This window comes from Mixophyes fleayi, chromosome 2 (genome assembly GCF_038048845.1).
Source record: "Mixophyes fleayi isolate aMixFle1 chromosome 2, aMixFle1.hap1, whole genome shotgun sequence".
Taxonomy (NCBI): domain Eukaryota; kingdom Metazoa; phylum Chordata; class Amphibia; order Anura; family Limnodynastidae; genus Mixophyes; species Mixophyes fleayi.
In genome coordinates this window covers 146,193,460-146,220,219 of record NC_134403.1, presented here as the reverse complement: position 1 = coordinate 146,220,219, position 26,760 = coordinate 146,193,460, and the positions used below count along the sequence as shown (strand labels likewise).

Below are 26,760 nucleotides of genomic sequence, written 5' to 3'. Positions count from 1 at the left end.
TGGCAGGGGACAATACATATTTTACTATGGTTTCTCTTCTGCAAGATACATTGTATGAAATGCAGTGCCAGGCTCCTGCTCCTAGCAAAGATTTTCACCATCTTACCATCACGAAAAAAGAGGTGAAGCTAATTTTTTATTTCTCAACTCGATTGTTGATTCTTAAGGGAAGATTAAATCAAGCAATTAGGCACTTAATTTAAATTTAACTTTTGTAAGGGCAGTAAAACATCTTTAGGATAATAGCTGTGGCTCCAAGCTATTGATTTGACTAATGAGTTTGTTAGACATCTCTGCATTATTATTTATGATACATTGTATGTAGCTAAAATAGTCAAAAATGTAATTACATTTAAAGTAAGACTAACCTTTCTAAAGCTTTACTTTGTAATTCATCTAGTGAATTTATAAAGAAATACATTTATAAAGGATCGTTGTTTACAATTTATAGTGCCCAGGCCACAATTTACTTATTTTACCTGCGGCTGAGCTTTTAAATTAATTTAAATTGCAGTTTGCATTCCTTTGTTACAGCCCACTGACAGTGACATGGTACTTACAGTATTTTCTGATTATTTTTTTTAGTATATAAACTGTTTTGCGTGTTTATAATGCTCACTGTTCTTCTCAGTTTTCTTCTTTTCTAACCCTAGCTTGAATTTTTTGACTAAATTTAAATTTGTAACTCGTCTCAAAACTCTGCAGTTCTGGACAGTCAAACCTGCTGTCCCCTTCCTCCCATGATTTACGTTAGACATAAATAAGACTGAAACCAGCATCTCTCCTATCTGTTCTTGTAGCTTTGACTAACTGGTGCTGCTGCTGGTGTCTTAAGCTCACTTGCTGCTTGACCAGATTCTGGAATGATGGGTCCCTGTTTGGAATAGAGTTACCATTCTCCTCCTCGAAAGCTGAGCAATGAGTGAAAAATGTAGGACTTCCACCCTCAATCAGGCGGACATTAAATCAGTAACTTTTTTGTTTAATAAACAGGCCTCCTTTCACCCAATCAGCCCCAGAATTTATTTAATATCATTCCCATGTAATAAATATGCCTATTTCCACCCGTATAGACCTGACATTAAATCAAAGCACCCATTTTTAATAATCAGACTCCTTCCTGAGATTAAATTAATAAATATTCATATTTAATCTAATAGGCATATTTGTCTGTCTCCCTCCTGCCAGCTCTAACATTAAATTAATGGCATTACATGCCCCTCACATGCTGAGGGGGCGACAGAATGGAGGTAGGGGGAGATTCGCAGGCTGAGGGGAGACTCACAAGCTGATGGGCAGACAGAAGACAGGAAGGGGGAGACAGAAGGGCCTGGCTATAACACCCTGGACTGTTCATCTAAGATCGCTGCTTGTATGAGCTAATCAAAGATGAGTTTACTTGCAAAGATTTACTCATAATCTGGTAAAACTGTTAACTGTGTGCCATCTATGCCAGACTAATATGGTTTGTTTATTTGTAAAGCAAATATTCCTATATTTAAGGCAACAGGAAATGGAATGCAAGGATTCTTGGTGCCCTAGACAAAACTTCCACCTATCACCCTCCTCCTCTCTAATTCCCAGATTCTTCCCATTTTGACCAATAATTACTGTCAGAAATTGCATACATCTATGGAGTATATAAAAATGTTAGAAAGGAGGAGTTTATTTTTGGCTTCAAAACTATTCTTACTTTGAATTATAATTCATTGTGACACAGCTTAGGGGTCGCCTACTGTACCTGAGGCTGAGCTCCTGACCAAAATACTATAGAGGTAATCTGTATTCTTATCAAATGTGATGATTTATTGTATAAATTCATATTACAGTTTGCATTTCCAAGTTACAGTGTTTCCTGTATCTTATATGTATAAATATTGTCCCTTTTTCCTTTAATCTTAGCTTTCCCTTTTTACCTTTTAAACATTGTGATAAGATGAACCCCTCAACTCCCATGAATGATATACACATTTACAAATATAAAATATCTTTGGGGCGTATTCAATTGTTAGCGTTAACGCTAACAAACGAGCGCTCGAAAAATCTTAGCGTTAATACGTTAATTACTCGTGGAATTTCAGCTCGCTGCGAGCTGAGGTGCGAGCTGAAATTCCGCGAATAAACTACCGTATTAACGCTTTTCGCGCGCAATATTACCGTATAAACGGTAATATTTTTTGAGCACTCGTTTTTCAGCGTTAACGCTCACAATTGAATACGCCCCTCAGTATGCTTAGGAAATGTAACATAAAAGCTTATGACAATAATAACATTAAGTACCATTTAATAGAAAAAAAGAGCCTGTACTTTCATGACCATAATTCTTACGCTAATGCATTGAAGAAAAGTAAATAATTCTTGAAAGACCGCCTGCATTTCTACAAGACATCACCTAAATAGCCAAATGTCACCACATGACACATAACAATACTTTTGTGTCCGGCAGGAAAGTTTCAGAATGAAGTATTCTCTGCATATGTAAAAATGTGCATTTCATGTGAGGGAATTTGTAAAACATTAATTGTTTTAAGGTTTGTAGTTACAGTTTTCAATGATTTGTATTGATCTCTCTTTCCTTCTGTTCTCATAGCTGAGCTGGAAGACCCAATATAATTATAAACCAGCTTTGCTCTACTCTTACAAAACTAATTCCAGTGCTTATCTTAATTTCCTAAGTCAATATTTTGTTTATTGTGATCATAAACCTTGCTTCCTTACACATAGTTATGTGCCTTTCTTCTTTCTGTTGGAGATTATAATTTGGAAGATGATTTTAGAATTTCCATAATTACAGATACAAAATATTAGAAATAATCTGGTGTTTAAGAAAATATTGGGATACATTAACTAAAGCTTTTTACTGCATACATTTTGAACACAACGCTGTCAGCATACTTTTCAGTTTCTTGGATTTCTTGTTCTTTAATAAATAGTTTTCAAGAATAATTTACTGTACTACTGATTCTCTTGTATCTGTACTAATAAAGGTAGATATAAACCAATGTTGTTGCCTGATAATATCATATGTTCGATCTATGTAACATAAGTCCAGGTTTCATGCCTGAAGATTGCCTCTAGACTGTAAGCTCTCATGTGCAGATCACTGTACCCACAGTCTTATCTCTGCACTTCCTTCATCAAACTCATACACTATGTACTCGATCTGTTTTAATGCGAGATTTGTATTTTAAGCAACAAGAAAAACCGCTAAGCAGGAGGACTTCATATGTTCAAATATAATTATCATAAGACCAGTATAAGATATCTATTATAGAATTTATTATCACAGATAAAAGCACATAAAAATTAGCATTTCCTATAAGGGAGTGTTCCGGTGGTAGAAGAATCATATGTACGATGTCAGCACTCTCAATACATATATAAATTGGTACAGGGAGTCCAAAAAATATCTAAAGAGATGCTAATTTGTGGGTAAGCCAGATAGTTCAATTGGATCCATTATACTCTGGTCACAATCATAAAGGTAAAATCAGAGTGGTAACATGTCCTATACTATACAGAACTTAAGTAAAGTCCCTCCAGATTTAGCTTGAATGCAATCAAATTAATCTGATTTGTTAGTCTTTCACCACTCCTTTGAAAGCAGTACTATCCAGGAATAAGGGTCACATATTTCTTCTGAAGAAACTACCATTGGTATCAAATAATCTTGTCACGGACTGTACAGAGCACAATACAGGGTGTTCTTGTGGTGAATTTATTTAGGATCAAATTCTCTACCTGTGGAACCATCATGTAGGGTGGAAGTTGGAACCTACATTCCTGTACAGCTTTGTTTAATTTGTATTTATGTATGTATAATGTAATTAATTGAGGTTTCTTCTCGTGTATACTATGTATATGGTGTGTGTGTGTGTGTGTGTGTGTGTGTGTATATAATATATATATATATATATTGTGGCAAGAGCCCGCTACTGCTGAAGCACACACGAACAACTTCTTCTTTTTATGTAGCTTTATTGTCAGGATGGTTTAACATGTATTTGACACCACATGAATTCACAGCAGATATGGAAAACCTAAACGCTAGCTAGACATAGACAATCTCTCTCAAGACCAGCCAGCTTCCCCAGCGTTGGTCTCAGTGCACAAATGACACAAACAAGCTTTTATGCATGATACTCCTCCCCCAGCCCTAGCTTGATGGGCAGGTGACACCCCCACCTTCTCTTTAAAAGGAAACGCCCATTACTGGCTCTGTTTGCACTAACAGACACACCCTGTCTGTTTGCTGAGATGAAATCATGTAAGTTAACAAACTACACTACACATACGTTTTTACCTGGTTTAATCTCAACCTAGGTGCATAACTGTGCCAATGTTTTATTCTGTTTGTATACTTTCTCTGCCTCTTGTCAGATAAATGCCTCCCTATGTTACAATCTATAATATAAATGTCTAGTGGTGTGTGTTAGTCTGTCTGTATGTGTGTGTGGAAAAAATAAAACCAAGCTGCAGCGCCACCTGCTGGGCGGAGTTATACACTGACCTACTAAATTCTTAGTGTGTGTGGGGAAAAAAATTCAGAAAGGGCTGAAATTTGGTATACTAAGATGTTTTTAATTTGTTAATTTAATTTGTTAATTGTTAAAAGTGTTTATAAAGATTTAAAAAAAATATATATATATTTCTTGAAGGAGAAGTGACAGTTGGGAGTGGTTGGTGGTTGCCGGGGGTGACAGTTGAGAGTGGTTGGTGGTTGCCGGGGGTGACAGAGCGAGAGGAGTGTGATACTCAGGACCGCTGAGAGAGATACCTGTGTCTGGATAGACATCTGGATAGATGTGGCGATGAAAATGAAGGATGAGGTGATGGAGAAGAATGATGAGGTGGTGACATGTGGACAAAACCACGTTAAAAAAGGGCGCTTACATCGGGAAGTAACGCTCTTCCCCTGAGGAGGCCTGGGCTATGGCCCAAATGCATGACAAGAACCTTTTTAACACCTTAAGTAGCTTGATTTGACTAGAATGCATGAGTATCATGCACGGGTTAACTTGTATATATATATATATATATATATATATATATATATATATATATATATATATACACACACACACCCAATGGCCACTTTATTAGGTACAATTGCCAGTTAATGAAAATATTTAATCAGCCAATCTTGTGACAGCAACTTATTGCATAAAAGCACGTTCAAGAATATCAATTGTTGTTCAGACCAAACACCACAATGGGGAAGAAATGTCATCTAAGTGACTTTGATCGTGGAATTATTGATGGTGCCTGACAGGGTGGTTTAAGCATGTCAGATCTTGGGATTTTCACGCACATCAGTCTCTATAGTTTACAGAGAATGATATGCAAAACTAAAAACATCCAGTGAGCAACAGTTCATTCACCAGCGAAGAGCACCTCATAGGCTGCCTGAGCCTGCCACATTGGCAGAGGCGCAACTCAAATAGCCCAACAATCTCTGGGCAAAGTCTGAGGGGTGACCACTCACTCAAAGGTGGTCAGGAAAGCATCAACATCATTGCCAAACCTCATTTTAGGAATTACAGGAGCCATTGAAGGGTGAGTGGAGGCAGCTTCTATGCCATCTCTCAGCATCCTTAAGATGTGCCAAGAACTGCTGCATCACTGACTCCATGCTGGCATCCAAGTTTTCAAGGCAGGACCCAATTTGATCCCACTCTAACACTAACTTGTAGTATGTTAACAACATGTCACCAGTCTTGAGTCTGGGTCAAACAGGAGCCTTATTGTGAGGATCTACGACATAACAGCAATACAGGCGAACAGCAAAGCAAAGCAGAAACTTCAAGATACACTATATGGACAAAAGTATTTAAACGCTTGACCATTACACCAACAGGGACTATAATGACATTGTATTCAAATGCATATACTTTAATATTGAGTTGGCCCCCTTATGCAGCAATAACTACTTCCAATCTTCTTGGAAGGCTTTCCACAAGATGTTTAAGTGTTACTATAGGAATTTGTTTCCATTCAGTCTGTAGAGCATTTATGAGGTCAGGCACTGATGTTGGACGAGAAGGCCTGGCTCGCAATCTCCGTTCTGGTTCATCCCAAAGGTTCAACAGTGATATGGTTGAGGTCAGGGCTTTGTGCGGACCAGTCAAGTTCTTCCACACCAAACTCATCAAACCATGTCTTTGTAGTCCTTGCTTTGTGCACCGAGGCACAGTCATGTTGGAATAGAAAAGGGCCTTCCCCAAACTGTTGCCACAAAGCATAATATTGTCCAAAATGATTTGGCATGCAGAAGCATTAAGATTGCCCTTTACTAGAGATAAGAGGCCTAGCCCAAACCCTGAAAAACAGCCCCGTACCATTATCCCTCCTCCACCAAACTTCACAGTTGGCATAATGCAGTAAGGCAGGTAACGTTCTCTCGGCATCCGCAAACCTAGACTCACCCATCTGACTGCCAAACAGAGAAGCGTCATTTTTCACTCCACAACACATTTCCACTGCTCCACAGTCCAGAGTCTGTGTGCTTTACACCACTGCATCCGGCATTGGTCTTGGTGATGTGAGGCTTGCATGCAGCTGCTCAGCCATGGAAACCCATTCCATTAAGCTCCCGCCACACAGTTTTTGTGCTTGTATTAATGCCAGTGGAAGTTCGGAACTCTTCAGCTATGGAATCAGATTCCATAGCTGAAGATTTTACATAGTCTTCGTGGCTGATTTTCTATTGTTCCTAAACACTTTCACTTTCTAATAATATAACTTAAAGTTGACTGTGGAATGTCCATCAGGGATGAAATTTCACGAACCATCTTATTGCAAAGGTGGCATCCTATCACAGTACCACAATTGAAGTCACTGAGCTCTTCAGAAGATGTATTTTGTATTACAAATATTTGCAAATGGAAACTGCATGGCTAGGTGCTTGATTTTATACACCTCTGGCAACGGCTCTGATTGAAACATCTCAGTTTAATACCAGGTATGGCCAAATACTTTTATCCATAGAGTGTATTTGACTCCTTCAGTGGAGAGGTGTGAGACTTCTACCCTATCCAGACACCAGCCAAGACTAAACTGAATTAGAGCCCTTAAATAGGCTCATACTCCTCTAAGGAATGGGTGAGATTTCCTCCTGACTCCCAAGAGGTTAACCTTTTTAGCTAACATCTGGAAGTCTCTTGATTCTTGGCTATCTATTGTGTTCTTTCACTACTAGATTTTGTGGAAATCCTTTTTTTCAGTAACGTTTACATACATTTAACATTTGTTTTGACTTCCTGACAGTAAATGTTGTGTGGGTGGCATTATAGATTGATGGCGGGGTTGTTATAATGCAGAGTATTGTTTTAGGGGTTGTCATGTTTCTTTGATGTCTATAGTTATCTTATTTGTGAACTGATGCAGTAGTTTTTGTGGAGGGATTATAGGAGAATTAAGTGTTAACATAATGTGAAGTTTTCATTCCTATTGGTCCTTTTTACCCTTTGATGTTGTATATAGTCTATTTTAATTTTGACAAAGTGATATGGGATTTATTTTTGTTTCAATCTTATATATAAAATTCATTGGTCTGTTTGTTTGACTGTCCGATTATGCATTAGGTCATCCCTACACCAATCGGGATCAAATCAACATGAGGTCGTCCAGTTTTTTGGACAGGTTTTAGGGGGGTTATGGTCCTGGTCGGACCTGCCGTTAGTGTTCTGTTAAAGTAATTCTATCGATTTCAAATAAGCATTACATAGGCGATTGTATTGTGTTTCTAACGCACAAAGTGATTCATTTTAGCAACAATTCAATACATTATTATATTCTGATACAGTACAGTACAGCCAATACCAAAAGATACATACATACCGCGCTCTTATTGCATGCGCTCGCTGCGCTAACCACGGGACCCGGTGGACAGTATATCTGTTAGAATACTGTGATCAGTGAAGACTGAGGGCCATGGGGGTGCAGCTATGATTATATACAGTACAGTGTTACACAGTGAACAATAGAGATGACGTAGCTTGCTTCTATAGGTAAAGACAAGGGTGGTTCCAGGGTAAACAGGTCATAGGCTGATTCAATCTAAGGAATCCAAAGGTGGGGGTCATCTCTCCAGGGTATGAGCTCCTTTCTTCCCGCCAATGCTCCAGTTACAGTTAGCATTTCATAGCCAGCATCATACAAAGGTTTATTTCCTAATATCAATAACTAAAGTATGCAATGTGCGATCTCTTCGCCGACTGCACTGGACAGCTGCTGATGATTAGGGTTTCAATATGATACTAGGCATGATACCTTTCCTATAACCTGAACCTTGAATATCACTGAAGTGTACATATAATCATTATATATATATATAGATATATATATAGATATATATATAGATATATATATATATATATATATATATAAACTAATAATAAACCAAATACTATCTGCTCATAAATTAAAGTGTAACGGAACCAATATGAATATGAATTATATAAATAACTAAATCTTGTAATGCGAGTGTGTGCGTGCGTATTTTACCTTGCGATCGCACCATGCCACGTGTTACGTGGCGTACGGATCGCAATCGCACGTCAAAACAATATTAACCAATATACTTTCGTTCATCCAATTATACGACTTTGACAGTTCGCAGGATGGATTTGGACAAAAACTTCACAGACTAATAACTTTGTATCCCAGAAGATATACTAGGGGGTTGGGGTCCCGGTCAGACCTCCCATTGGTGTACGCTGGGCAAAACTTTGACCTGGGAGCCTGTTCTGGACCTTTCACTGGATGGATTTGGATGACATTTAATATAAAAACAAAAATGACACTGGGCAGCCAACTGATTGGTGTGTTAGAAGAGCTGCTAATTATTTTAAAAGGTTGACTGTTACATCTAACTCATTGATAACTTAATAACTTGAAGATTTAAACCCGGGCAATTCTAGCTTTTAATAAAGACATCAACCCTTTTCTCAGATGCGGCAGTGTCTCACCCTGCTACACTAGGGCTGTTTATTTGCACAGGTCAACGCCCATACAAATGCGCTTCTTCTTCAAGTGGGTGCCATTAGAAGGATAGACATTCAGTGGAGAAGTGAATTTTGAGGTGCTCTCTGACCAATGTAATTAAAAGCTTCATAATAAAGAGATACATATAATAAAAAGAGTAGCTATGTCCTCTCGCTTTCATGATTAATTAAAGCCATAAATAAAGTGAAGCCAAGCAGTATACTATGACAAAAACAGAATTGTTTATTTAATTGAATAGGGTGTTACTAAAGAGCTAGGAGGTTGCACTTTGATGTGGCATTTACAGTGCACCTTTTTAATCTGTTCCGCTTCTTCGTTTATAGAGGCACACTCTCATTTTGTAAAGGATGCTCACAAGACAGCAGAGGAGGTGCAAACCTTAATAGGCACTGGCTGGACCATCAAGGTGCAATGGTCCAAAACCAAGATGTTTTGCAGTGAGCATCAGGTGCACCTCGTAATTAGCTTCATATATTATGTAAGACTTAGAAACATTATATTGGACAACTATATATATGAAAAGAAAGATAACCTGGTTTAGGTTATCCTACATTATATTGATGACAGGTACAAAGATAGTGTCATGAAAGTAGCAAGGGTCAGTGAACCAATATTACATGATAATAACAATAATGTTAATGATTATAGTTCAAAGATATAAGGTGTGGCACACATTACATCTTCTGAACCAAAAAAACAATGTCTGACTGCCTCATTCTACCTAACCATTGTTTTTTTTTATAAAATGCACATCTTTTAATGAGTCCCTCAACCAAAAGGTAGGGACTGTTCATTAATTACTCTGGGAACACTATAAAATTTCTGCATGCAGAGATTCAGTTTGTCATCTTAATAGATGCTTTGATAGTGTTTTTGGACCATTAGCAATTCCAAAGTATTTCACGATGATATAATTTCCTGTTTCAAAATTCACAGTAAGGAGAAATTGTTTCACTATTTAGTCCCCAAAACTTAGGTAACACACAGGAATTATGACATACATTAGAGTCTGAAATTCAGTACCCTAAAAAAATGCCATAATTATTGTTTTGTGGACACTTTGATATAGTTAGATAGAGTAGGCAAGGTATTGAGGTCATAGTGTTGAGTGATGCAAGTCCATATTAACATGACTCTAAAAGACAGGGTAACATTATGATAGAGACTTATGTGGAGGAAGCCTGGAGCCCTGCACTTTAATGAAGCTGAGATCTGTATCTAAACTCAGCGTTTGTCCTTGCCAAAAATACTTACTTTCGAGTGAGAGATATATTTCAGTGAACCTGGGGCAGATATTATTGCTGTTTATTACAACATACTTGCTCTTTTTATGAAATCAATTGACGTGCGAGTCTACTATGTGTAGAGTGTTCTCGTCAGTTTTCTAATAAAAATGTAAACGTGGAACTTAAAGTATTTATGACTGTTTCAGTGAGCAAACACCCAGAATACATAGCATTATAAACTTGCTGTTCATCAAGCTGAACCAGTTCACTAAAGCTGTATATATTGCCCAAATAATTTGGCACTTAAAACAATATCCAATTTGCTTATAGAGCTATTTTAGGTTTGTGTGTATTGCCATTAATTGATTGAATAAATTGGAAGCATTACATATTCGCTGTCTTTGTTTTTACCAGTTATTGGCCCAGTCAAATCAGTTCCCCTCATCTCTAATCCAACATTGACTAAACTGAAACTAACATAAAGCTTGAAACAGAACAAAGTAATGAAACAACAGGAAGCTTAGTGCAAATCTCAAATAACCATTATACAGCCAAGTTTGTATTCAAATTAAATTCTGGGGAAAATTCTGGTGATAGATCTCTTTATATATATACAGAAGAATATTGTGGTGCCTGTTAACTTATTAGAACGCTTGTAACTCTGGTCATCCTGATCTTTCTTAGGTTACCTTAAGATCCTGGAAGATCTCTGTCCGAGCTGAGCACAGGAAAATCCTGCCAAGAGAAGTAAGGAAAACACACAGTGAATTCTTAGAAGCAACAATGTTACACAGTAAGTTTCAGGTGTACCGCATAACATGAACCATAGCCATTTACACTGGTCAAATTTGTTTTTCTGTAAATAAGATTGATATAAAACAATTTATGCAATTGCTTTTTTCCATTTTCTCATTTTCCTTCTGAGTCCTTACCCTTTACTTGTTATTGTTCACATTTGGTATATTAGAAGAGGATCACCTTCAGATTATTTTATTTTCCAGGCAGATTCCTTTATTTTTGTTACCATTGGCAACAACATGAAACTCTGCTTGGAAGATAAATATATCTAAAGTTGGACTGTCATTTTGAGCTCACAATTCAATGATAGTTTTATTTAGTATCCAAAACTCAATTAACAAAAGACAAACAGTAAGAATCACGAATACCAAATCCAGCACCATAAGATGTTTCAAAAGTTATAGACCAAGATCATAAGCATAGAAATGTCATAATTACCATTTTGTGGATAACTTTATTGAGGTTGGTGGAGGAGTTTAGACAGTAAGGGTAGAAATGGTTAATTATGAACTAAAATGCAGTGCATTTGCCACTTTGTGACATCCACGCACCCATTGTTACCCATGTGTCCATTCTTATGGGAAGCACGCTGATGTTTAAGACAAGATGGTGGAATCTGCAGGCCTTGCATCCTCTGATGGGAACAGCTCAGTGGGTCCTGACATTCCTAGCTTAATGCAGGACTGAAAAATAAATACATTTCATTTCACCGGGTGGACAAGGCAATGTTTTGGGGACATACCCTGGTTTGCCAGAAGCTGCAGAGCCTCTTTCTCCCCACAAAACAACCTGATTTTAAAGGGAGAGCCGTGAGGTGTTGATATTTGGCAGTTGTCCTATACTTTGAATGGGATGGCAATTGTTTTACAACCCAGGTATTTAATATGGATTTTTATGTTTATATGTGTACAAGTACCTACACAGAAAAGTGAAATATGTAATAGAGACTGTCCTCACACTCATGGCTTTAGTTAAGACATAATCGAAGCTGGATAAGCAGTAGTTTAGGAAAAAAGTGTTAAAAGTTTTTAATTTGATAAGGGTGCAGTTCCAAAGTGATAGTAGGCACTGGCTGATTGTATAGGGGCAGTGCCAAATACTGGAATGTGGGCAGATAAATACTGTAGTCAGGTTTGCACAAATAGAAATGTATTGTAGTGCTGCATTTTTGCACTTAGGATAATGGCCTTTAGAGTGTATTGTGCGGCACTTCAATATTAAAAGGACTGCATAAAAGACAGTGACAGATTATTATAGGAGACTTTCCCTCACTTACCTTACAAGTTCCTGCAAAAATTCACGTGTGATGCTAAATAGAAATGGAAGAAAACTGGTTTAAACTCTAATTTCCCCAACTACAAATTGTATGACCTACACTTGTCCCCACCACCTGTTTTCCACATTTGATTCCCAAAACCAACTGCTCTTAGACTGCAGACTACATCAAGAACAAATCTTCACAATAAGATAATGTAATTATGCTGAACTAGACATATCCCACAGGACACCACACAGTATCTACCTGCGACTGCATTCTCAGCTCAGTCACTGAAGATGATGTTACCTTACTCTTTTTAACTTCTGACTTCACAACAATGATCTAATATCTTCTTATTTACTGTGCACTGTTGAAAGAGCTGTTAAAGCCATTTCACAGTGAATTTCTTTTTCACCAACAACCAGTGGTAGAAATGGGGTGTATACGGTAGTATGCCATACCGCCTCTTCTCCTGATGCCTTCATTGTAACAATATAACATTCCATTCACTTACATTCCCATTACATTTTCTATACTGCCACTTCTAAATTTATACTTTGACCACTGATGACAACCCAACTGATAGCAGGAGAGAGGAACTTTTGTGCTGGACCATTATAGGCATTGAAGGATCCATTTAATCAATATATCGCCATAGCACAATTAAATAAGTTGTGTTGTACTTAATTTTTCTTAAATCCAACCACCCAAAACAAATATTTTAGCATTGGGTGGAATTACTTTTTAATATACAATGCACTCAATATTTCCATTCCTTAAAATATATAAAATATAAAATCTTAAAATAAATAAATAAAATTTAAGACACTTGCCATAATTATTAGAATTAAAGGGAATGCTTATTGCCCTAATGTAGGTTAATGAGCTACTGGTCTCAGCAATTCCCTATTCTGGTTTAAGTCAATGGTATTCCATAGAGTCACAACAATTTTATAGATTGAATGCAGAAGATATGAAACACAGTATAGGTACAGGCTGACGGTTAACTGTTGGTGACATCTATGTCACTGGGTAGGAAACACTGCGGGGAACATGAGAAGCATTATCCATGCATAAAGTTGAATATTTCTGTTTTCCAAATGGCATAAAGTGCAAAACATTTAACTTATTTAAATATGAGGTTATCTTTGTTATTTATATAAATAAAAATAAATTCAGTGGATTTGTTCTCCTTTTATAAATACAACATTATTATTAGCTCCTTGCGTCAGTATGTATCGTCATTCAAATCATTCTGTATTGTGGAAAATGTTGACCACACACTAGATGTGAACTGAGTTGCCAACTTTGAATTGTAGTCATAATTGTTACATTGCCAAATATATCAGACTTTCAATGGGCCTTTGACAAGTAAATCATATTGTCTGGATAATTATGTTGGCCACATAACTGTATATATCTGTTACCATAGTGCAACAATTAAATAAAAAAATTGCAACATCAATGATTCATGTTACATCCTAAGTATTCAAACCCCCTGCACTGTAATAAATACAGTAATGACTTTCAAGAGCAGACTTACATTGTTTATAAAAAAAAAATTATGTTTATAAAGCCTTCTTGCTAACTGTGTCCATTGTATCCAAATAGTGTAATAAGTAACACCTTGTATTAATGGCACACAAAGCCCAGGCATGTCTGGGCACTTCTTTTCTTACTTTCTTGTGTCCGTGTAACATTTTACAGGAATCATCCGTTCCAGCTTAAGAATTAAAAAAACAGTCAAACCATTCACTTGTTATGATCATTAAGTCTAATTACTTGTACACTCATTTAGAGCAGTAAAATAAACGTAGAGGCAATTATATTTATTCCTGTGTGTATTGTGACAGTCCATACACCAGATTTGAGCTTCTTTAGCCTCTGTTCATTTTTATTAGGGAATGACAGTGACTTTTTAAGCCAGTTAGCATGTAATTATTGCATATAACAGTCCAGGGGGTAAATGTATCAAGCTGAGAGTTTTCCAGCGGGTTTTAAAAGTGGAGATGTTGCCTATAGCAACCAACAAGATTCTAGCTATCATTTTGTAGAATGTACTAAATAAATTATAGCTAGAATCTGATTGGTTTTTCAAACCCGCCAAAAAAAACTCTCAGCTTGATACATTTACCCCCAGACGTTTAGAAGCAATATTTGTGCAGGGATGTAACTAGAACATTCGGGGTAAGATTTTGGTGGGGTCCCAAAGGTTTTCAATAAGAGGCACGACAACCTGCACTCAGTTACCTAACGGCTGGCCCCCTCCTCTTCACCCCTGGGCAGAATTAAATCTTAGAGCCCTAAAATGCCATCTCACGTGAATGGTCCTTTGCAGTGTCAGCACTCATTAAGGAACTGGAAGCTGCTATCACCTGCTTCCCTGCCAGTTACGCCACTTTCCTGGCGTAATATAACGTCCATGAAGATGTAGGTCCTCTGTGCTACTAATTATTATTATTATTATTATTATAACATTGTATTCTGAAGAGGTGAGCTTTGAGAGAGTACTTAAATATTTCAGGTGGCAGAGGGTCTGTAGTGGAAGGGAAATTCACAGGTGAATGCTATGAGGTCACCAGAATGGAGTACACTGTGTAGTTATTAAGAATAAGGGGACATTATTTAGAGATAATATGAGATGTAAAATGGGGAAAGAGCTTTGGAGGTTAGTGTAAAAAGTTAGAATTTTATACTAGAAGGTGTGGGGCACTAGTGCAGAGAGCTACTAACAGGCGGAGCAGAGTAAGATCGGCATGAAAGGTAAATATTGGAGAGATAATCATCAATCATCATCATCAACATTTATTTATATAGCACCAGCAATTTCCGTAGCACTTTACAATTGGGAACAAACATTAATAAAACAATACTGGGTAATACAGACAGAGAGGTAAGAGAACCCTGCTCGCAAGCTTACGAGAGATAGGCAAATATGTGGAAAGCCAATAAGAAGACAATTGCAATAGTTCAGACATGAGTGAATTAATATTTTTACATCCTCTTGGGTAAGAAAGGGGAGTATTCTGAAGATTTTAAGACCTGTTAAACAGGATTTTGCAAGTGACTTTGTATGTGGAATGGAAGAAAAGGAAGAATTAAGAATAATACCAATGCTACAGACTTAAGACAGTGGGGGAAGGACTTGTTGATGGCTCACAAGACACTTAGGGCTAGATTTACTAAGCTGCGGGTTTGAAAAAGTGGGGATGTTGCCTATAGCAACCAATCAGATTCTAGCTTTCATTTATTTAGTACCTTCTACAAAATGACAGCTAGAATCTGATTGGTTGCCATAGGCAACATCCCCACTTTCCCAAACCCGCAGCTTAGTAAATCTAGCCCTTAGAGTGCAATTCAGAGTGAGATGTATGCCCCTTTGCTTTTTTCCCCGCACTGCTCAGAAAATGAACGTACACAACTGCGACTGTTCAGACTTGTGACTTTTTGCACTTACAGCTCCTTACGCCTGAAGAGGGAAGGGATAGGCAATGTACAGTAAGAACAATTGCGTACGGATTCAGACTGGGACGTGATCGCAGATACGACTGAAAAAGCAGTTTTATTTGCAGATGGTCAGGGGCAGGTGTAAGTAACAGATGATGATGATGACAGTCACCCGAACTAGCGAACCTCATGTAATTAGAAATGTTTATTGAGACTTTGATAGTTGCTTGGCCATAGATTGGGTGTGTTTTAGCAAAGATAAAATAATATAATTTTTTTACGCATGACGGGAAGTTGTTCTTGCTGTACTAGCTAGGTTATCCAAGTTAAAAATGCTTCATATCAGTTTCGTTCATAACATAAAATAAAAGGTTTTTGTACATTTTGGTAAGTTGGAAGTAAATATCTGATGGGTGTGACCTTTGTCAAACAGACGCATCTGCTGCTCGTTCAGGTCTGGACACATCTTTAACTCTGAATACACTTTACGTATGCATACACTTGCATGCAACTTTCTCAATTGCAAGTTACATTTAAGCTTGCACTCCACGCTGAATCAGGCCCATAGAGTGTAATTACCCATCTAGTCTATACCAGATGCACCAGCAAGTGTTATTTCATTTCTCTGTGGGAAGCCACAATTTCACAGTCCCTAATTGCAGGCAAATATTTAGGGATGTGCAAACTTATCAGACAAACTTGAGACAGATTCCAGAGAGACAATCAGAAATGCAGTATTAAATTGTTCAGTTGGACATTAAAATAACAATTAGTCCTGAGCAGGTCTGAAACCATGGGCCACCAAGCCACATACTATTTTTCCTGCTTAATTAGCCATAAACACTCAACATTGTTTAATATCCATTCTTGGAACAGTTTTGATTTTAAAGCTTCAGAACGCCGAGCAAGTATCTCCCTCCGCGTGTATTAATTCAAAGAGCAGGTGTCATACCCAAAGTATTTTGCAATTAACAGTAAAAAATGAATTGGAAAATACTGAGAGCTTTCTCACCAAAAATTTACTTTATCTTTTATCCAGATCACAATTGCACTACTGAGTTTGAGGCTTGGACCCCTTTTTAAGCCAGGCCCCTTAACTGCCACAGTACTATATATATAGTATCAAATTTATTAATAGCGCCCCATTGTCTTTATTAATAATATAATATTTGCACCATACATTTCATTTTCATTTTATTTTGAATTCCATCTGGGTTGTTGACCTAATCTGCTGATGAACATTAATATGTAAATGCTAAAACTATACCTCACAACATTAGTACCCCAGGAATGCCCTATATAACAGTAATTCTTTTCTTTTTCCTGTGTTAATAATTTAACTTAATTACTCAGATAGCACACAACTATATGGAAAATTAAATATTTTACTACAGATAAAATATAGTATTGAGGTCAATAAATTAGTGCTATTATGTAGTGTGGAGGGTCATACACGTTCTCTCAAATATGCGTAATGAGTCTAATAGCAACTGTTTGAATTAATGGGTTTGTTCAGTAGGAGAGCTGATACATTTTTGCTCATGTGAATTTCACCCTTCTCTTTTTAGACTTCACTATCAAGAGTAATCCCCAAATCGCTTGCCCAGACAGCCTCATAATACTGTACAGAATTAAAATAGTTTATATTTACAAACAGGCATTTAAATTGCATCAATTGTCTAATGCTTAGTTTAATTTGGTTGAGACTGAATTGAACTTTTCATTTGTAAATATTGATAATGCCTAGGAATGGCCAAACTGCCCAGAAATGTGAATAAAGTGACTAAATCAGAACTATCCAAGGTAGTGCAAAATTATTCGTTTTGCCTGCGGAAACATTGGATGTGTCCACAAAGGAGTTAGTGGTGAAGTGTATTCCGTAAGCTAATGATTCCTTTTGGCCGTGTACCAGACATTAAAAGTAAATTTGATTGTGGGTAAGGTAAAAGCCAAGACGGGTCTGTGTTTTCTAAGTAACCATGTAAGTGATTTCATATAGTCTTCCTCAACAAAGGCCTTCTCTATGTTAACCCATTTCTTCAGCCTTCCTTGCACGTGCCAAGACATTATGTGGCTTAGTTGGGTTGCCTGGTAGTATTTACGACAGATGAGTAGTCCTTAATCTCCTGAGATATCTTAATCCTGGGTTACTTGTCACCACTAAGTTTATTAAAGTGTGATCGTAATGAATTAAGAGTTTGATTTGTGATCAGTACTAGAATAGTTTTATTCATTTTGTAGCCTGACGGTGTGTCATAAATATCAATTTCCTGTATTCATGTCTTCTGTATGAATCCACTGTAGATGATTTGGATAGTTTGAGGAATCAGTGGGAAATAGATATTGGCCCTTTATCAGACAAGGAGTGGGGAATGGTTACAGACAGTACTAAAGGTTATACTTCATCATTAAAATTTCAACAAATACAGGTGTTTATCTTACACAGAGCCTACTTTACCCCTATTAGATTGGCAAAATTTCGTCCGGATGTTACCCCTAACTGTCCGAAATGCAATTCGATCAATGCTAACTTTTGGCACCTTCTATGGGAGTGTTCATGTATACGAATCTTCTGGCGAAGGATCAGGAGATGTATTCAGGTTACTGGAATTGAAGTGTCTCTTAGTTCACCGGCCACTTGTATCTTTGGGCTCCGATTGAAGGGGAAAGTTAATAAACTGACAAAAATGTACATTTCACAGTTATTGATGTTGGCTAAAGTATGTATAGCGGGGCTGTGGTTGGCCCCGACGAGTCCCACGGTTAAAAATTGGAAGGCACTGGTTAATACCACCATAAGGCACGAGAGATTTGTTTATACTAGCAGACAGGCTCTGAAGAAATTTGAGAATATATGGTACAGATGGTTAGAGTCTCCATTCTATCCTGTGTCATCTAGTATAGATGCTCTATTTACTTAAATTTATGGCTCCCGCAGTTCTTATAATAAGTATCTGAGTCCATGTAATAAACCCTGCATGTGTAACATACTTATGTATAAGCATTTACGATGTATGATCCTGAATGAATATAGCACATTTATTATTATTATGCTTTATTGTAATCTTGTAAATTCCGTCATTTAATTCTGATATGTATGCGATTGTTTTTCTTTTCTTTTTGTTGTTTGGTATGTTTATATTTTAAAAAATTTCAATAAAAATACTGGATTTAAAAAAATAAATAAATATCAATTTCCCTGAAACAGTTTGGCAAAGGAATCATAGACTACCAAAGGCAGTTTTAGACTATTAATATAATGACTAACTGACCTACGAATATTATCTAGAGCTTGCCTTGAAGATATGAAGCCTACTTTGTCAGGATTGACAGTAGCAGATTGAGTCTGTTAGGTAGGACTATTGTGAATACTATTAAATCTATTCAGTAATGATGTTGGTCTATTACTATGCAGTTCTTTGGGTCTTTATTGGGTTTTGGTATACATTTGTATGTTAGAGTAATTTTGGATTTAATCAAAGATTAATTCTTGGACTTGGGGCAGCTTTAAGATCCATTAAGTCTACTGTGGTCAGACCAAATATTGGGGCGTATAATAACCTAGGTAAAGGCCTAGATGGAAGATCTACATCCCCTGATCTTGTCAATATACAAATATGACTGGTGTGAGTGCAAATAAAATGTATAACCTATAGAGGAGGAATTTTTTTCTCTCCCAAAGTCAAACAGACCTGCCTCAGCCATAGTGCTTTTGACCCTACATTTGTAGGTGTTGACTTGTCTACTGTGTGACGCAGGACAATATTAAAGTCTCCTCCAAGTATTAAAGCATTCAGCCCTTTTGAATTTTATGCAAATCTGTGTAAAAATTGTGGAAAACTCTGGCTTTTTCTGAATTAAGAACATAGAAACTGGTAATTGTTATTTCTTCAGCTCAGTCTGACCTACTAATATAATAAATCTTCCATTATTATCTGTTTTGGATTCTGTTATAGTAAAAGTTACAGAATTAGGCAATAAAATAGCAACCTTATTATGTGTAGATGTGTTGGAAGCACAGTAAGTCAGTAACAGCTTTTAGAGGGTATTAAAGGGTGACATGAACTTTGAAAGTGCGGTAAATAACATGGAATGTTTCTGAGTGTTTCAGAATGTATAGGGATGGGTAGGGTACATTATTCTGACACTGTAAATGCCGACACTTGCATTGTGTAGACAGGTGTCCAATGTCGTCAGTGTGATTGGCGACATTCACAATGTCGCTAATCACAATGCCGACATCAGAAAGACCAATGCCGCTGGGTCTGGGATATAGCCACCGGTATATAACCGCTAGTATATAGCCTTATATAGCTGCCGGTATATAGCCGCCTATGCCACCATGGCGGCATTGGTCTTTTAATGTCGGCATTGCGATTTGCGACATTGTGAATGTCGCCAATCACACTGACGACATTGGCGACCTGTCTACACACTGCAAGTGCCGGTATTTAGGCTGCCGGTTAAGAGCTGACATTTACAGGGTCGGAATAATGTCAGCCACCGATAGAGACAGCCGTTAATAACCTCACATAGTCTTAAAGTATAAGCGTCAACTACAATTTTTTGCCTATAAATAATGTAAACATCTAGAATATAGAAATAACATATGCCAAAGAGTCCTTATATACTCAAAAATTATATAAAATTGGACATGTGCAAGTAATGGAATAACTTTTATTTATCTCCTAGGATATAACATTAAAGTGCAGACCACTGGTAGAATGTATTTCTTGTTTTTTTTTCTTCTCTGGTAAAAAATGTATTGGGCAGTCAGTTTCACTTATAAACAATGCCTAATCAACATATTATTTATTGAGAACATATTTCATTCTCTGCAAGTATTTTCTTTGTGTTGTAAACATGTCACTCAGTTTCACATTAAATTATTAACAGCTTTGCTTTTTTTAACTGTCTAGAACCATTAGAAAAGATCTTTGGAAAGAACACAATGGACTATGTATTGAATTTGTGCAGCGGACAGTTTGATTTCATTGTTCGGATACCAGATAGCCTCAAGATTCGTATCTTATCTTTTCTTGACTCACAAGACATTAAGCAGCTGTCAGAAACATGCAAGACATACCAGAAGGTAAGCAATACACAGCTGTTGTCCCAAAGGTCATGTTCTAGTAAGCACTATGTTTCTTTTTCTTTGAGTTCTTGCTTAGATGTGCTGAACAACAGCAGCAAAAATGAATATACTACACCTGTGCTCAGTAAGCGAAGGAGACTGGTTTATTAAGTATTATTTAGATGCCATAGTTCCCTATTCTTGTGCAAATTCAGTTCTAAGTTGAAATGGTTGCATATGCTGCAGTGCAAAATGTTGCATGTTCTGATGGGAGAATGGTGTGTTCATAACAAAGTGTGGGCTAGGTACACTTGTGCACCTCATTTCACTCACATGCAAACGCAAGATCTTGTTTCGTAGGATGAGATATTGAAATGAGATTCCATTTGTGGAAAAGGGTTCTTGTTGGTATCTCCTGGTTTGTAGACGTCCCTATAACCCTACAGAAGGACTTGTTTTCTTTTTACATATTTTCTGTGGTGGTGGAAATCAGACCTTGGCCTATTCTAATAACACAATGCTTTTGTACATTCCAGATGCACTTTATTGCATTTCTAGATTTATTTGAAGTATATTATAATGACATGTATGATTTTATTTTTTCATTTGTTTATTTAGTAGGTTTCAAAAAACATAGTACAACCACAATGTTACAATGTAACAAAGGGTTTGAAAAACATAAGAAGAAATAATAAGAAAAGATAGTAGAGCTACTTGGTGTGTGTGCGGGGGAATGAAAGGTGGGTAAAAGGAGATATATGTATATATAAACTGTGAGGTACATGGGTTTAAGGAGTTAAATGGTCTAGCCGTTAAGTAATATAAGGGTAGAGAGAGATAAGTAGAGGAAGTCTAAAGGGGGTGAGTTAAGGTCCTATGTTCATATGAGGGTGTCAGGGAGGGCTGAGGGGCCATGTGAAAAGTGCCACGGGGCCCAAACCTCAGTGAAGGTATTGTCCTCATCGTGAAGGTATTGTCCTTATCGTGAAGGTATTGTCCTTATCGTGAAGGTATTGTCCTTATCGTGAAGGTATTGTCCTTATCGTGAAGGTATTGTCCTTATCGTGAAGGTATTGTCCTTATCGTGAAGTTTTCACTTTCTACATAACAATTTCCCATATCACTTTCTAATCCAATTAACACACAATGTATAACAAGTACACTACACACAGTCTTTGCCTAGCTTCATTTTTCAATCCCTTAACACACAATGTATAAAAAGTACACTACACAACTCTATTAACTTCCAAATATACCAACCAAATGTCATCAACTTATGTAATCTTACCCCAGGTACCACCCAAAGCATCCCTCCATGTTGCCTTACACTCCAGCTCCTATATATCCATATATACTTGCTTAGAGACTTAGATGTGTTTCTCTGTGTCCAGCTAGTGAAGTGAGATAAAGGCTGGGTACACACTACAGTGTTTTCAGCCAATTATCGAGCCAAACACCAAAAAAATCGACTGGTCAGCCAGATATCGCAGTAGTGTGTACATGATGACTGATAGTCGTTCCAAAGCACTGATAGGCGGTTCATTTGGTTGGTCGGTAAACATAATAATCTCATTACAACCGCCTTCTGATCCTGCAGTGTGTATGAAAATCACAACTGATTCCTTGACCAACTGCTGATCGTTCCTCAAACAGGGAATGTAGAGAGTGCGGTAGGTGTGATAATTCATCCATTCATTCTGAGACTGAATATTTTGTTTTAGAGTCACAGAAGCTAAAAAAAATTATAATTACATTGTGGAAAAGTCAGTTTATTTCGTTTGCATATTGTGCTGTCATTCTCTAAACGACTACACTGCTTTTGGGCCAGATGAAGAGCACAGATCTTCAGTTGCTCATAAAATTGCTAGTGATAACAAATTTGATCGAACGTATGTCCGAACATGAATCAGGCCCAAAGTGTTTTTGCTACTTTATGTAATGTACTAACATACTTAATTTAAACTGTTGCAGGATATTTTAATCTAAAAATGTATTTTTCAGCTGTGCAGCAGTGAGGAATTTTGGGAAAAAATCAAACCAAGACAAGAGACAAACATAAGAAAAAGCAGTTCAGTTTCAATGACAACAAGGAAACCCAATCAAAAGGTGGAAGGTCCAGTTTGGATGCAAAGAAGAAGCACTTTGTTTTGGTAGAAAAACAATGAAAGCTGCATATGTATGTTCAGAGATATATATATATATATATATATATATATATATTCACCCCCTACAGTACTTGTGTCTTATCAGAGGTGCTGCTCTTGTGGAACTTTGAGACATTGCGCCTCACCTGCACCTGCCCCATTGCTTTTTATACCCTCCCCTAATATTGCACATTGCTGGTCTTTAATTGTTTTGTTTTGCTCCTGTGTGTTGGTTGTCTGTTTCCAGTACCTGTTCCTATGCATCACCGGCTCTATTGACTATCACCATTCCTGCAATTTTCCAGCATCAGTTCTCTGCTACCTGCCAGTGTCTTATCATCCACAGTGTGAGTGTCCTTGATTCCTGTATAATAAGTATTAGTTTAGAGACTGTTCTCTTTCACCCAGCCACACCCAAATTCTGTTTTTTATTACCTGGCCTGAGTTTTGTTTATTTCCTGCATCCTTGGATTCTATTTTGTTTTGCTATTAGTGTTTGTTCTGCAATAAATAATTACATTCCTCACCAGCTACCGGCTCATTTTGCTATCTTTGCAAACACAGAGTTAATAATAACAATGTAGTAATTTTTCCTTGCAGCAAATATTATCCTGTGTGTACGTATGTAATTGTATGTATATAATTATATATATATATATATATATATATATATATCACACACACACATACATACACACACATGCACATATATACTATATGGACAAAAGTATTTGGCCACACCTGTTAATTATTGAATTGAGGTGTTTCAATCAGACCCGTTGCCAGAGGTGTATAAAATCAAGCACCTAGCTCTGCAGTCTCCGTTTGCAGACATTTGTGATAAAAATTGGGTCATTCTGCTCAGTGACTTCAAGTGTGGTACTGTGATTAGGATGCCACCTTTGCAATAAGACAGTTTTTGAAATTTCATCCCTGCTGGATATTTCACGGTCCAATGTAAGTGATATTAATATCATCATCAACAGCTATTTATATAGTACAGAGAACTCACTCACATCAGTCCCTGCCCCATTGGAGCTTACAGTCTAAATTCCCTAACATATACACGCACAGAGACAGACTGGGGGCAATTTGATAGCAGCCAATTAACCTACTAGTATGTTTTGGGAGTGTGGGAGGAAACCAGAGAACCTGGAGGAAGCCCACGCAAACACGGGGAGAACATACAAACTCCACACAGATAAGACCATAGTCGGTAATCAAACTCATGAGCCAAGTGCTGTGAGGCAGAAGTGCTTGCCACTAAGCCACCATCCTGTCCCATTATTAGAAAGTGGAGGCATTTCGGAACAACAGCAACTCAGTCACGAAGCAGAAGACCACATAAAATCACATAGTGGGGTCAACGACTGCTAAGGCGCATGGTGTGTAAAAGTCGCCAATACTTTGCTGATTCCATAACTGAAGAGTTCCAAACTTCCACTGGCATTAATGTAAGCACAAAAACTGTAAAACACCGGGTGACCCTGGTAGTATAAAAATAAAATGACCTATGCTCCTGTACTTCTCTTAAGTGTGACTTATGATATATTCTTTACTTATGTCACCACAAACCTGACAAAGACATTACTGATAGCAACCAATGGATCGTTATACAATGACAAAAACAGTGTTGTTCACAAATAAGCAGAAGTGTAGTCTACAAAGTGAAGAAGAAAGTAGATTTCAGGTTACACTCAATTTATGTATTAAACATGCAGGATAGGAGAGAGATTTTGAATAGACCTAAAATAGGAAACCGCAACTGCGGCTTGGCAAAATTGATGACATTAATATTATTAAATAATAGTGAGAGATTCTTCTGGAGTTGCAGTTCCTTTTTCCCAGAGCCATGCTTTAAAACACGTGTGCAGTATATAGTTAGACTATGAAATAGATGAACACCTATCTACAAATGCTACTTCAGAAATCTGTTGGTGACATACAGGAAGTTGTAGTAAGGATCTACAATGTTTTAAGTTTTCATTTATATAAGTATAACTGGTAAAAGAAAAAATAGGTGAAGGCATACAAGATTATACATCATTTATTGTGCACTGTATGACATATTAACGATTGCACATAACACCATACAAATGTATAGGTGAAAATGGAACAGTTTTTTTTCCTAGAAAGGGAATGAACAATATTATGCAACAAAATAATACTGTTGTGACAGAGTGCATATTGATCTTTATTACCTGCATCTGGCATCCTGTAATCATCTGCAGTGAACTCTATTCCAACAGCTTTATTTATTGAAATTAATTTATTAATTGCAAATCCGGTCCACAATTACAATAGCATCACTATTCAATAAATAAGTTGTTTCACTGAGTAGTTTGCAGCTGCAAATTTAGCTAATATAGTTTGGGAGACATTTATGACAACTGGTCCACAATAACGTTCAAAAATGATGCTATAATCATCATCATCACCATTTATTTATATAGCGCCACTGATTCCACAGCGCTGTATAGAGAACACATTCACATCAGCCCCATTGGAGCTTACAGTCTAAATTTCCTAACATAATCCATAGCAACCAATGATTTGTCTATTAGTTTTGTAAATGACAGCAAATGTCTGTTTCCATGTTATGTATTACAGTACTATTTTGCACAGTTAATCAATTTTTGTATTAATCCTAGTGATGAAAAATTACTTTTCTACACATGGTTGTTGTGGAGTTTTTGTAATGGTTATATGTGCAAATTGGGAACATACACTCAGTCCTCTGAAAATGGCAGACAAATCATATTAGTACCCAACCAATTCAGTTCCCATTATTTATGTCTAAAATGCAAATATCTACAACAGCACTATACCAAGTATTGAATAGGGCATTATAAAACTTATAAATTTAACATTTACACAGAAATTACACAATAGGAATAAGAGCCCGCTCAAAGAGCTTACAATCTAAGGATCGTAAAAATGCCTATATAATAAGGGTTACCCTTATCTTTGCTGTTAGCATTAACAGTTGTCATAATCCAACGTTTATTGTGGTTGGACCTGGCTAATACAAAAAACACCATTAGTCAAAAAGGTCCCATTAGTCATCTATGCTGGTACAGCAGTATATTCATCTTTGGGCAGAGTACTAGAGTGCCTGAGAGACTATGTCAAAAATCATTGTGCGAAAAAATTCAAAAATACATCTATGAGAGCCCAGTATGCATGATACTCAGAAACTGGAGTCTTCCAAACAGTCACTACAGACAGTAGTGAGCTGGTGTGTATCTATTATATTGGTGGTATTCAGACCTGCCAACAGGGAGGGTACCATTGTAAAGAGCCCGGGCTCACCAAGGGGCTTGCCGATGACCATGGATTTGGGGCCCCCCTGAAGAACATCTTAAATGACATCCAATTGGCGAACACATTATTACTAACGCTCAGTTGACTATGATACTAACATAGACGCACACTCTGCTCTGCCGTTCTCAGCTTGTTGATGTGCGCCATTAATATATTTAAATACTCCTTTATGCCGTTCAAGCCTTAACTTCCTGCTTCCTGCTTGTCCGAATGCCCAGGTCACATGCTGAATTTAATTCTTTGTTAAGCTTTGGTTTCCTAATTTTTGCCCCAAGATACAATTTTGTGTGGAGAATTTCCTAAATACCTTGTCTAACACACTCTAAAATAGGCAGCATCCACTCATAGACCTAGATATGATGAATTTAAAAGCTAAAGAAATCTATCCAATATTTATTAATCACCTACATGTGACCAGTACTCTAAATGAGTCCCAAAAGTCTATGCAGCTTACCTGGCGGGTGTTACGAGCGCGACTCACTG

The 26,760-nt window shown here is 37.2% G+C and overlaps 1 protein-coding gene across 1 annotated transcript; it reads left to right on the top strand.

Moving 5' to 3' along the window:
- Positions 1–26: 26 nt before the first annotated feature.
- Positions 27–23,023, top strand: LOC142141576 (F-box only protein 36-like). Its single transcript, XM_075200194.1, has 4 exons — positions 27–122; positions 10,917–11,025; positions 20,655–20,827; positions 22,811–23,023. Exons 1-4 carry the CDS (start codon positions 27–29, stop codon positions 22,961–22,963), a joined length of 531 nt encoding a protein of 176 aa, XP_075056295.1. The 3' UTR covers positions 22,964–23,023.
- The last annotated feature ends 3,737 nt before the right edge of the window (positions 23,024–26,760 follow it).